At 53.7% G+C, this 13,523-nt stretch overlaps 1 protein-coding gene across 3 annotated transcripts in view; it reads right to left on the bottom strand.

Moving 5' to 3' along the window:
* MAN1C1 (mannosidase alpha class 1C member 1) overlaps positions 1-13,523 on the bottom strand; it is a 178,871-nt gene that overhangs the window by 30,421 nt on the left and 134,927 nt on the right. For all 3 annotated transcript variants that reach the window (XM_033227730.1, XM_033227729.1, XM_033227731.1), the window contains exons 4-6: positions 12,376-12,456; positions 6,472-6,566; positions 1,385-1,502 (exon numbers count right to left, since the gene is read on the bottom strand). In XM_033227730.1, coding sequence (XP_033083621.1) covers positions 1,385-1,502; positions 6,472-6,566; positions 12,376-12,456 — 294 coding nt within the window. The remainder of the gene's footprint in view (positions 1-1,384; positions 1,503-6,471; positions 6,567-12,375; positions 12,457-13,523) is intronic.

Below are 13,523 nucleotides of genomic sequence, written 5' to 3' on the forward strand. Positions count from 1 at the left end.
AGTCTGACTTAAGAGCAATGGAAACAGGGAGGTTGGCGGATGGGACTTGGAGGTGGGGAAGGATCAGAAAATAAGAGCTACCGGGAAGTGAGGTTAAACTCACTGCACGAGCTTTCAAATGGGGGAGTTCCAGGGAGGCAGAATCCCTCTCAATGTAAGGAAAACACTTTTGAAGGAAGGGCTGCCAGGAGGATGAGCTGTTTAAGGGTGGCAGTGAGCTCCTTGTCAGAGAAAGTAATCAAGAAGAGGCTGAACAGCTCTTCTTGAGCTTCTTAAGGACACTCAGGTGGACTCCTACATTGAGTAAGTAGTGCTCCCAAACCATGCGTCAAAAAGCACATAAATGCGTATTAAAAATGTAGATGCCTGGCCCTGGAGTGAAGCCCAGAAATCTGTTTCCTCACAGCTGAGCCAGGTGATACTTTGAGGCTGGATGGCGACATGATACTGGGAGCCATGGGGTAGCTGTGGGAATCGATCATCTCCCAGCCGCCAAGCTGGGAGCCGTGGCGTAGAGGTGGGAATCTATCAGTCATCTCCCAGCTCCCATACTGGTCTAAGAGGCGGGCATTCCAGGGGGAAGACAAGGCTTTAGGAGTGGCGCCGCCACAAAGTTCTCCTTCGGGGGCTCTAGAGGATGGGCAGGGCTTCCATCTCCCCAGGCAGCCCTCAGGGAGGGACCGTAGCTGCTGGAGCCTGAGTGCCATCTGAGAGGGAGGTGTGAGCACTTCCCTTCTTTGGATTTAAGGTCAGACCTACAGCGACCCTTCCAGGTAGTGGGGGCTGCCCAAGGCCAGTTATGGGCAGCTGTCAGGGCTGACTGGTGCTCTCAGCTTCCTGTGTGGCCTTGAACAGCAGGAATGAACAGTTGGGGCATCTGCCATGGCAGGGTATTGCCATGCCAGCCTATTGACGGCATGAGCTAAACAGGCACAGGGAAGAAGGCAGTCAGATCTCACATGGAAAAGCTAAACGTCTCTGGAAAGGGGACTTCTGCACCAGGTGGCCAATTCCTGCCAATGCAAGGTGGTGCCTAGATTTCAGTGGCACTTTCTCCAGACTTCACATATGGGTGGTTGCCACTGAGCTGACGCAGACCAGTGAGAACCTTTTTCCCAGCAGAATCTTGTCTCTCCCTTTCCCTCTGTAGAATCTTACTGACTCTGCGTGCTCACCTTCCCTGCCACCTGCCGTTAGGGCACAGGTAGATGCTATTTGCTATCTTAGCAGTAGCTTGGGCTTCCGGGCTCCCCACTGCCCTCCTGCTGATCCATGAGGGAGGACACATTCGCCTCTGAAAACCCCGTGGCAGCTGCATGCTCATCCCTCTGCTCGGCAGGAAGAAGGTGGGAGCTGTTTGGGAGGGAGTGGGGAGGAGACTTGCCTTTTCAGCGAAGACTTGGTTGCCAGAGAGCTCAGTGAGGTGTAAGAATTCCAAGTGCAGGGATCCAAACTCCGCCAAGATGCTGCTGCTGCCGGCCGTGGCCCAGCCCCAGCTCCCGCTGAAAAGACAGAAGCAGCCCCCGTCATCCCCCTGCTGGCCAGGCCGGCTCCTCTGCTGGGAATAACGGCAGCTGCTCGGTGGGGCACCTACTACGTGCCAGGCACGGAACCAGGAGCTTTTGCCGTACAATTCCAGTGAATCCTCCTGATGAGGACACTGAGATAAAGTAACTCACTGAAGGTCATTTGAACCCAGGCCTGACTTGGAATATTCTCTGTTCCATCATCAAGCAACCCCTGTAAGAGTTGGGAACTCGAGACCTGGTACAAGAGTTATGTTGAGTTTACAGATGATGTGGTTAATGCCGTCGGGGACCACAAAGACCCCACAGAACACCCAGTTGCTGTCCTCTGGCTGAAGGCACCGGATGGCTCACAACCATTGGTGGTTCTGCATGTGGAGGATAAACAGTGCTCTGATTCGGGTGCAAATGGGGCCGATGAAAAGCAGTGCCCCGCCTAGCTCTTTCCCTCTCCCAGCACACTGTCAGTGCTGCCCATGGACACGAAACGGCCCCGGCCTGGAATTTCATGGAACCTACATGAGACAGGCAGAGAGTTCTGGTGTGACCACACATCTAGAGCTGTGTGCTTTCAAAGACAAAGAATGCAGAGGCTGGATCCTGGTTAATCCTCACAGCTGCCCCTTTTGCAAATGGGGTAAACAAGGCACAGGACAGTGATGTCCCCGCCTGAGATCACACAGTAATTTGAAGAGCTGGGATCCAGCGCTGGCTCTGATGCCAAAGCCTGTGCTAACTGCTGTGCAGCTTGCTTCTCTTTTGATCACAGGATAGGGAACAAGGACACTGCCTTTCCGGGAGCATTCATTTACAGTCTCCCTGAGATCTGGAGCCAGAAGGTGCAGGTTCAAGTGTCGCTCAGCTGAAGACCTCGGGCAAACCACTTAATCCTTGCTTGCCTCAGTGCCTGCCTCCGTAAGACACGGCAAAGGTGATGCCTCCATCTCCTAGGTTCATGCCTCCTCCTTCCTGGGCTTTTGTGGGGATAAAGAGGAAAAGAGGGTACAGAATGGGGGTGGTTCTGGGCAAGCTGCTCCCCCTCCCTGCACCTCAGTCTCCTCTATGTATCATGATTATTTTTCCTGTGGGACATTTAGGACAACCAGGGGCACACAGTCTCTGCAGGAAGGCTGTAGTGGACAGAGGTGGAGCAGAGCAGGGTGGAGTGACGTCCTCCCATTTGTAGAGGCTCTGAGGTGCAGTTAGTGTGGAATAGGTTGAGGGACTGGCTCTGCCAGGGGCACTCTGCTTCCTTGCTGCTGGTCGCACTGCCCTCCCAGGAACTGGCCCGTCTGCCCCTCTATCTCCATGGACGGACTTAGGAAGGCAGGCGTGGGGGTGTGGAGGTCACTGTTTGCCACTTGAGGGGTGCTGCTTTTCCTGGGGTAGGGCTGGGGCTCCCCTGATGCTGCTGTTCTCTCTTAACTCCATTCTTGGGGCTGGATGTGGTTTCTGGGAAAGTAGGGACACTTATCAGCCTCCCAGCTTCTGGGAACAGATGGAGGACTCAGATTTTGAGATCTTTGGGGTCAGGTGACCTCAACACATGTAGAGACAGCCACCCCCTTCATCCTGGCTTGGGGCAGGGGACAGTGGGGGAGGGATGGGTTGCACAGGAGGGGAAACTTGGCTCCTGATCTGAATAAACAAAAGAACTTCCATTTATTGAGTCACTATAATGTGCCAGGCACTGAGGCAAGCAGTTTACATCATTACTTCATTGAAAGCCCATAACGTAAAGCATCATTCATACCCCTATGCAAAGGAGGAAACTGAGGCTCACACAGGGAAGTGAAGTGTTCGAAGTCAGAGGCAGAAGATGATGGAGACAGGATTCAAACAGGTGTGCTGGGCCTCCCACCCGAAGACGGCCCTGCACTCACCCAGAGGGCAAGAGGGAGCTGCCATCCTGCCCCCTCTGTCCCTCTTCTCCAAGGCTAGCTGAGACTTCTCTCTCCAGCTTGTGATCTCAGTGAGTCTCACAGAGCTTCCTGAATAATTGATTCTTCCTGCATTTTCAGGGAAGTTTAAAGTAGGAAAAAGCCACCAGCCCTCCAGCTGTCTTTTGTTCTCATTTTCCCCCACATGGGCCTCTCCTTCCTCTCTCCCACTCCCACACGTTCACCCTCCCAAGTGGGCTTCCTGTGGTGGAGACGCCCTGGCAGACAAGTGAGCCGGCCTGAGCACAGGCAGGCAGGTGGCTGGGTGCCTTTCCTCTCCTGCCCAGCTTCCAATGCTGGCTTCTCCGAGTCCCAGCAAGGTGACCTCGGGCAGGTTGGTTAACTTCCCTAGAACTCAGTTTCCTCATCCCTTAAGTAACAACACCCACACTTCATAGAGTTATTGTGAGGTACAAATTATGCATGTAAGTATTGTCATTTTTATCATTATGTAATTATGCACATGTAAATGTTGTTGTTACTAAGTTTCTAATCTGTGCCAGGTGGTTCTGATTTTACCTTCATAACCAACTTCGGAGGTAGATACCCTTATCTTTATTTCATAGAATGAGGGCGAGGCCACACAGTAAGTGGTAAAACTGAATCCAATTCCAAATCCTAGGTGTTCTGTGCCCCAAATGCATCTGCTCTGGGCAGCATCCCAGAGACCAGGAGGTCCTCTGCTCAGCCCTGTGAGCCAATGGGTCAGCAGGAAGCTCTGCCCTCCTCTCCCAGCCTTTCAAGTGCAAGTGGGCGCATAGCCTGTGTTCTCTCTCCTGGCAGGAGGGGCTGCTCCACAATGCCCCTCCCCACCCTGGCTATAGCTCCTAGGCAGGTACACTCACGAGTATGGTGTAATCATCAACTTTAGAGGCAGACAGACTGGGATTCTAATTAAGTTTGCTTTGCTGCTGTGTGACCTTAGGTAAGTGACCTCACCTCTCTGAGCCTCAGTTTCTTTACTGGTAAAATGGAGTCCCTGTGATTGCCGTAAGGTTGAAAAGACAATCCATGTCACGTGCTCACGTGATGCCTGACGCACAGTGACTTCTCACCAGACATTTGCGACTGTGAAGACATGTCTATTTGTGTGTGGCGGAAGCATGCACGTGTAAACGGATATTCGTTTGTGAATGCGTGTGCCTGTGTATGGATGCCAGCATGTCTGTGACAAAGGCCAGCTCGTGTATCCGGGCCTTTATGATCTATAAGGGTGGCAGGAGAGTGTTTCCATGTTTGTGAGAGCATGAGTGAAAGAGACAGACTTGGCTGCAGAGGTCCTTGCACAGGCCGTCGTCACTCTCCCAGGCAGTCCAGTGTCCCTGAAGGTCCCAGGTCAGGCTGGTCCTGCCTCAGTCTCCCAGGCCGGTCTGTGCAGACACCAGGGAGGAGGTGCAGCTCAAACCTGCTGGGGAACGGCCTCCCCTCAGGGGCCTTCCCACCCTGACGTGTAGGGCAGGGCTGGTTACCTACTCTCCTGGAGGGCCCACGTTCTTGCCCCTCCTGTCGAGGCTGCCCACAGTGAACCCTGCCGGGGGCAGGTGCAACAATAGTAGCCCAGCTCCTGCCAGGAGGCCCCCTCCGAAGAGCAAACTCAGTGCCACATGGGCCCATACAGCCCTGCCACTCTCTGAGGCAGGCATTTTTAGCAACAGCCTCTCTTACCAAGAACAAAAAGGGGGATGTTGCCAGGAAATACACATGAACGCACATGGCATGGAGAACACACAAACAGCCTAAAAGCAAATGCGCTTCCTTAATCAGAAATGTCAGGATTCATGTCCGATCAGGTCCCTGCTCTGAGAGACCTAGGGAAGGGCTAGGGACAGAAGAGGAAGGGATGCCCCCAACGAGGTCCTACCCCAGACCCGGGGAAGGGGAGCCAGAGGACAGTGTGTGTGTGTCTGGGCTTCATGACAGCTGGCCGTGTCTCTCCAGGATCAGTGTTTGGAAGAGGGATCTCAGCAGAGATCCAAGAGTCCAGCTCTGAGGAGTCAACCCTGGCATCGAGACTGGGATTTCTACAGCCCCCGAGAGCACCCCCCTCCCTGGCCTATGGTCAGATTCCAGTGAGCTCACACCCTGGGAATTCTTCCCGACCACAGGGAGGACAGTTGATGAAGATGCTGAACATGCCAAGCCCTCTTTTTGCAAGACCAGAGAAAGGTGGTGAAGCCCTTGAGGCTGACACGAAGGGTGTAACCTCCCCAGGACAGTGATCGGAGCTACAGGACCTCCAACCAGAGCCCAGGGCCCCTGCCTCTCCTCCTGGACAGCTGGCTGAAGCTTCTGTTGGGTTGAGAGCCCTGAGATGAGAAATCACTTCAGGAGATGGGATGGGAAGTCTGGTACGGTGGAACATCACAGCCTTCCTAGGGTCGGGGTTGTGGGAGGGCCTCGAGGATGGCCCCAGAGAGCTGCTGGGTGACCGGAGATGTGGCTTCTACTAAGTAGCTCCATGCAGCACAGGGACAGTGGCTAGGGCTCCTTGAGAGCTAGGCTCCTGTCCGGGAGGGCTGGGATCCTGAGATCTCCTAGCAGCTTCGGGGACCTCCTCACTGGGGGAGGAGGAGGGTGTGATGTGCCTGCTGGGTCTGGAACCCCAATGGGGGAAGAGAGTGTTTGGGGCCATTGTGGAGGGCTCTTAAGACAGCACTGTGGGATGTCCAGAGGAACTGCCCCTGCCCACCCCAGGAGGTTCAGGCTTATGTGGACTAAACTCTGAGACCCAGGTTTGGTGACAAACACCTGTCTGGGAAAGTCGTTGGCACTTTTACCGTGCCACTGACTCACTGTGGCTCCCAAGGCAGGTATGGTCCTCTCCCTGAGCCTCAGTTTCTACATCATAAAAGAACGAGCTTGACAGAGGTGGTTCCAAGGGTCCTCCCTCCTGCTTGCCTGCCCACTGCCCCTGGAGCCTCCTCACCAGCCCCACCCAGAGAAGACACACAAGCGGTGGGCATGGTTGCAGCAAAGCCCCAGTGGGGAATGAGATGGCATCCTACCTTTTGAAGCTCACCACGCCCTTTGGGATTCCCGTGGGGGTGTTGAACGCCGGCAGAAGCTTCTCTCCCAGCCTGATGGCCTTTATTCGGAACACCTGTAAAGGAGGGGGGTCAAAGGGCTTTCGACTCCAGGCTGGGTGAGGGAAGATCAACCCCAGAACTGCTGCAGGCAGGATGAACCACCCAGGGCTGCAGCCCACCAGCCCGGCCCTTCCAATGCTAGCCAGGTGGGCTTGGGCAAGGTACTTCTGAGCCTCAGCTTTTGTCCATAAAATAGGATAATATTGGCCTTCTTAGAGAGTTGTTGGGAGAAATGAAAATTAGATAATTGTGGCAAAGCATCTACCACAGTGTCAGGACTCTGGTGGCAAAGGCTGGATGCTGCTCATTGGGACGGGGTGGCTACTGGGAAGACGAGGGAGAAAGCAGTGATGTGCCGGGGGTAGGGGGGGCACCTCCAAGTCCGAATGAAGACCTGGCAGAGACGGGCTGGTCTCCAAAGGTCCGTGCCTGCCCATACTGCAGGACGATACCACAGGCAGAGGGCATGGGAACGGGTGGTGCCATTTGGACAGACTGTCAAAAGCACTGGACTGGGAGCCAAGACCACCCTCAGGTTCCAAAGACCACTTCCTCCTGGGCGACAGTTTCCCTCTTCCTGTGTAAGAGCAGTGGACAGGCCTGTCCCGATTTGACATCCTGATCCTGCCCACCGTTCCCATTTCACAGATAGGGAATGAAGGGAGAGGGTGAGTGGCTTATCCTCAACCACCCACAGGATAGCAAGGGAGCCACAGGGAGATCCCAAGCGTCACAGCCTCTGCCTGAGGCTCGGACCCCTTCAAACTATTTTGAGATGTGTGATTAATTCGAAAGGACCTGTGACCTTCTGACCCAGCCGTTTCCTGCCTGGGAATTTATTCTGAGGAAATAATCGAGAATGTTGTAAAGATTTATTTATTCCAGCACTGTTTAGAATAATGGGAAAAACTGGAAGTGTTCTAAATATCAAACAATAGGAAAGTGGTTAGATAATGGCTCCATGCAACAAAATCCCATGCAGCTATTGAAACGATGCTGTGGGCCGGGCACGGTGGCTCACACCTGTAATCCCAGCACTTTGGGAGGCCGAGGCGGGCGGATCACCTGAGGTCAGGAGTCGAGACCAGCCTGGCCAACATGGCGACACCCCATCTCTACTAAAAATACAAAAAAATAGCCGAGCGTGGTGGCGGGCGCCTGTAATCCCAACTACTCGGGAGGCTGAGGCAGGAGAATCGCCTGAACCTGGGAAGCAGAAGTTGCAGTGAGCTGAGCAAGACTCCATCTCAAAAATAAATAAAATAAAATAAAATAAAATGATGCTGTAGAAGAATATTAACAGCAAAGAAAGGGTTTATAATCTATTAAGAGAAATACATTTCAAAACGGAGTAATTCAACTTTGGTAAAGATCCTGTGGACATGGAAGAAAGGAAAGAAATACAACAAAATATTAATAATGGCCTTCTAGGGGGTTAAGCATATGGATCATTTTTATTTTCTTTTGGCTCATCTCTATTTCCTGTGTGATTTTTATAATAAAAGAACACCTACAATAAATGTTATTTATTTTTAAAAGATGAGACACAAGCCCCTAGGAAACCACTCAGAGTGGGGAATACACAGGTCTTTTCACTTTTGGAGCTTGAGGGGGCCCAGTTTGCTGACCTCCTGTGGTCCTTGCAAAACAAAGCCTTCTTGAGTCCTGCCCCGGCTCCCCGACAATTAGAAATTGCCGAGGCAGCTGTGTAGGGAATGCAGGGGGAGGGGAATTTCAGGACACTTTAAACGGGATGTGGACTTGAGGTCTCTGAGGTGGGGGTGGTTTTCTTCTCGTGGGAGGGAGGGGCTGCGCTGTGTCTGGCAGTGATGGGTCAGAGAAGATGAGAATGTCTAGTGCCAGACAGAGGGGCCCAGAAGCGGGCACAGGGACCAGTCCCATCAGATCCCTTGGGGAGCTGGTCTAGGATTCAGATTCCAAAGCCCAGAATGACAGACAGATCTGCTCTCTGGGATTCTGGTGCACAGCCAGGCTTAGTAACAACAAAGGGCTCTCAAGGCCCTTGGTCACACTGAGGCTCTTTACATCTTCATTTGCCCCCAGGGAGGCTGCCCAAGGTGAACAAACGAACCCACCAGAACCAGAGCCCAGATGCTGAGGCTCCACGCAGCCAGCCGTCTGGCTGCCCTCAGCCCTGGGGATGCTGAACTAACACTTCTTAGATGCTCTTCTCTGCCAGCAAACCACAGCCCCTCCTCTGAAGGCCCTGATGCTGGCTGGCACTGCAGGTCTCAGCTGTCCCTGGAAGGATGCTGAGTGAATGTGTGTGGACAGGCGTGCCCGGCCTCAGCCCTTGCAACCGCCTGTGGGGAAGGCGCTGACCCACTGTGAGGATGAGAAAACTGAGTCTCAGAGGAGCAACTTGCCCAAGGTTGTGGAGCTGTTAAGGGGCTCTTTTCCAGGACACCAAGCTGTCTCTCCAACGCAGAGATACAGCCTAGTGGCCACAATTCCAGAACAGGGGTGAGAGAAACCAGTAGGAATTGCATTCTGCGAGGTGGGAAGGGCTCAGGGCTGCGAGTCAGGGCCCAAGTGCGGATCCTTCCACTTTGCAGTTGTGTGGCTATAGTGCGCCCCTTAGAATAGTGGGAAAAACTGCAAGTATTCTAAATATCAAACAATAGGAAAGTGGTTAGATAATGGCTCCATGCAACAAAATACCATGCAGCTATTGAAACGATGCTGTAGGTCAGAAGCGGTGGCTCATGCCTATAATCCCAGCATTCTGGGAGGCTGAGGTGGGTGGATCACCTGAGGTCAGGAGTTCGAGACCATCCTGGCCAACAAAGTGAAACCCCGTCTCTACTAAAAATACAAAAAATAGCCAGGTAGAGGAGAAGGGAGGGGGAAGGAAACCTCACTGCACCTTGGTTTCCTCATCTGCACAACACAATGGTGGCACGTGCCCCGCTGCTGCAGGGGTCTTTGTGGAAATCAAATGAGAGGATGTAGAGAAATGAATGTGCTTTGTAAACTGTGAAGTGCCGTGCCAACATCACATGTGTAACTGTGGTTATGCAAGTTATTCCCATGGGCACTGGCTCTCAGTAGGACTGGCCTACCCAGCAGGGGGTCTCCCTCTGAAGCTTCATCTTAAGCAAAAAAGGCCTTAGCCTAGGAAAAGTGTGGGGTCTCCTTCACTCTTCATTCCACAAACCTTTGTGGGAAATTTTAAGAATGGAAAGACCCACCCGACAGGCACCCACTGCGTGTGAGCTGAAGGACTAAGGGAAGAGCGAGGCCTCAGTCTAGTGTGGCTGAGCCCGGGTGACAAGCAGTGATGCCATGCCGGGCTGTGACCCAGGCCCATAGCACAAAGGCCACAGGGTCAGGAGTCAGGCCCAACACAACCCTCAGAGACTGTGCGACCCAGAGCCAGTTACTGCTTCTAAGTCTCAGTTTCCTCATCTGCAAATTGGTGATAACATGCACCTGATGGGGCCATCCGAGGCTCCAGTGAGAAAGCACACGAGGAACACAGCATGGCATCTGGTTCAGGGAGGTGTTCGGGGGACAAATCAGTAAGGTGTGGCCAGATGGCAGGTGCTGCACTGACTGGCACAGGAGCCTGCCTGGCCACCCAGGGGTTCTGGCCACGTTGGCCTCTCCTTGAGCCTTTTGAGCTGTTTTTCAAGTCACAGGTGCTCCTGTCCACACCCCACTATCTGGTCTATGTTCTGGAAAGCTGAGTTGCTGGTGCCTTCTAGGAAGTTGAGGCCTCAAAGCAAGTTCTCAGAACCACAGATGCCCTTGAAGAGGGAAAGGAGGAAGGGAAGAAAAATGCAGGGAAGATGCATGATGGATGGAAGGAGAAAAGGACAGAGGAAAAGATGGATGGAAGGAGAAGGAAGGAAGGAAGACAAGACAGAAGGAAAGATAAATGGAAGGAAGGATGGAAGGAAAGATGAACGAAGGGAAGGATGGAAGAAAAGATGGATGGAAGGAAGGACAGAAGGAAAGATGAACGAAGGAAAGGAAAAATGGAAGGAAAGATGGAAGGAAGGAAAAAATAGATGGAAGGAGGGAAGGAAAGATGAATGGAAGGATGGAAGAAAAGATGGATGGAAGGATGGAAGGATGGATGGAAAGTGGGGAGGGAAGGGAGGAAAGATGGACAGAAAGAAGGAAGAACGGAAGGAAAGATGGACGGAAGGGAGGAAAGATGGATGGAAGAAAGGAAGAGGCAATGTGTCTCAACAGCCACCAACTCTTTCCTGAATTGCTCACCCCCAAACCACCCCGGGAGTCCTCAGTTGTGTCCTCCCCTCTTCCTTCCTGCAGGCTATCTCCACTGACCACGGCCAAGCAGGGAGGCTGGGCACATGCCCTGAAGAACACGGATGCTTTTTCTGCTCCTTCTGTCATTTTCCTGTCCTGGAGTTTTCAAATGGAATTCGGGCTCCGGGTGGCTCAAAGCCGAGGGCTTCCATCTACAATTATTTGGGGACAAATTGGTACAAGCGCTAATCTCTGCTGAGGAGATTATGCTCGATGGAGAGAGGCCTGGAGCAACTGGAGAGATAAGGCGCCCGCCTGTTGCCTCGAAACCCTTGACTTCAGCCCCTGGCACCTTCACAGATGAAGGAAAGTGGAAATGACTTTCCAGACAGCAGCGGTGGAGGTGAAGAGGGATTATTCTGTGACTTGCCCACCTCACCTCCATGGCTCCTTGGGTGGCAGGGGGCAGGCATCATTATTTGTCTCTGGGTGGTCAGAGCAGGGGGGCGTCCAGCCTCACGGCAGTCCATCTGAGTAATGGGGAACAGAACTGACCAATGACTGATGTTTTGGGGACTCAGCCAACCTCGCCACCAGATATCTGGGCTGTGCTTTTACTGGAGCTCAGGATGGGGGATGAAGAAGCCTCCCATTTCTATAGAGCTATGTGGTTTTCAAAATTCTTTTGCAGGGAGGAGAATATGGGCTTTGGAGCCATCAGCCTTGGGGCCCCACCCTTTCCTTCCTATCCCATGTCCTAAGAGCTCTTTGAGTGAAGGGGTATCAGAACCATCCATGCTGGGGAAGGAGGTGAGGCCCCGGGTGGGACAAGGAGCTCGCTAAGCCCACGAGTAGGTGAGGGTGGTGTGGAGTGAGGGCCAGGTTTCCTGACTGCACCAGCTCTGCCTTCCTGCAGCGTGCACTTCCCAGCCCTCCTTGTGGAAGCCAACACAGCTCACCTGGGGGCAAGGCCTGACACTGGCAGATACAGCAGTGGCTGCACCACCTCACCTGCTGCCCCTGTGAGACCTGGAGCAGGTGTCTGGCTGGTGGTTGGCCCAGGAGGGGAGGGCAAGGGGTGGCTGTGGAGGACAAGGCCTGGGGGTCTTGGTCTTGGCTTTATGAGTCCTGAGAACAAACACCCGTGCAAAGCAGCCCAGGTGTCTGCTGGATGCTGGGTGGGATCTGAGTGGATGATGCGTGGACCCAGCTGCTGCTCTCAGAGAACGTACAAGCACCCGTGGGAGCCAGTTGGGTTCACCTGGGCAGCAGAATGGAGGCATCAGAGTAAAGGAGGAAGAGCCATTCCCCTCTTGCTGCCGCTGCTTTTTGTGATAGATTCAGCCTTGGGGGGCCGTCCGGGGTGGGAGCAACATGCCCACCATAAGCAATGACTGATTAAGCAGGGAGGGGAGGGATGGTCGCAGGGAAAACAGGCCCTCAGGGGTGGACTTGGGCGGCCCCAGGCCCATCCCTGCCCCCTTAAGTCTCTTTTCCCATGGGTGGCATGAGGGGGAAGGACTGGATGTTTTCCAAAGCCCTTTCCAGCCTGGACAGTCCAGGGGTCGTGAAGGGCCAACCCACCTCTTCTCCCGTCAGGTAGAAGGCTGAGAGGAGTCCCCCGATGTAGCGGATGTTCACCTCAAACAAGGATGCTTCTCCACTCTGCAGGACAGAAAGGAGGGGGACAGTGGGGACACTTGTAAGATTCAGACCCTTCAGACAGGTCACCCCGGTCACTGATACTCCTCCCGTACCTGTGCCCAACTCTGGTGAGCCAGGCAAGGTGGTGGTGGTTTTCATAACAAAAGTTGAGAGGAATCAGCACCTGCCTGGCAGAGCTCCTGCAATTTCCAGCATTCCAAATAAATACTGGGCTTGGTTTCCTTCCCCAGCCCTTGCCAAGGCGATGGCAGCAAAGTGATGCCTGGCTATGCTCCAAGGAGCGCCAGAACCTGCCTGGAGAGCTGCTGGCTGGAGCTTAGACTGAGGGGAGGCGAATCCCACTCTGGTCAGGCTACTTCCCCTTCCCGGGGAGACCCCAAGGCTTAGCAGGAAGACAGCGAGGCCCTTCCCTGGTTCTCTGAGGCTGTGAGGCAGACAGGGACAGGCTGGGGCTAAGAAGGAGAGGCCAGGCAGCTGCATATTCAGTGAGCAGCAGTTTCTTGGGCCCTCAGTTCAGAGTGCACAGGGCACGCCCATACTTGCCTTAACCATTTCTATTTTCTTTCCTAAGTTGGGATTGCAAATCAGGGGTGCTGGAGCATCATGCCAGGACCAGATCTGGGGTAAATCCCACCTGAACCACTGACCTGGCTTTGGCACCTCTGGAAAGATGTGCAGCCTTTCCCTGCCCCATTTCCTCAGCTGCAGAAAAGGGCTGCCAACCCCTCCCATGCAGGGTGGACATGGGACACAGGGGTGCTGCAGAGAGAGGCCTGCCCATAGCCAGACATGCCTGTTGTCACCCTCCTTGCCCCAGAGGGTTCCCCCAGCATGCTTTGCACACCACTGTCTTTATTACTGAGAACAGCAGTGCTCATCTGTTAACCTGGGGGAACTCTTCCACCCACAGAGCACATCCAAAACCGCTCCCTTTCAGCCTCCCAGGGCTCAGCGAGGTCAGAGTGTGGCAAGGGTTATCATTCCCACTTCTCAGATGAGAAAGTCAAGGTTCGAGGTCGAGTGACCCCACCTTGCTTTCTTCCAGGGATATTTCCTCACCTCCCCCA

This window comes from Trachypithecus francoisi, unplaced genomic scaffold (genome assembly GCF_009764315.1).
Source record: "Trachypithecus francoisi isolate TF-2019V2 unplaced genomic scaffold, Tfra_2.0 Lachesis_group12, whole genome shotgun sequence".
Classification (NCBI taxonomy): domain Eukaryota; kingdom Metazoa; phylum Chordata; class Mammalia; order Primates; family Cercopithecidae; genus Trachypithecus; species Trachypithecus francoisi.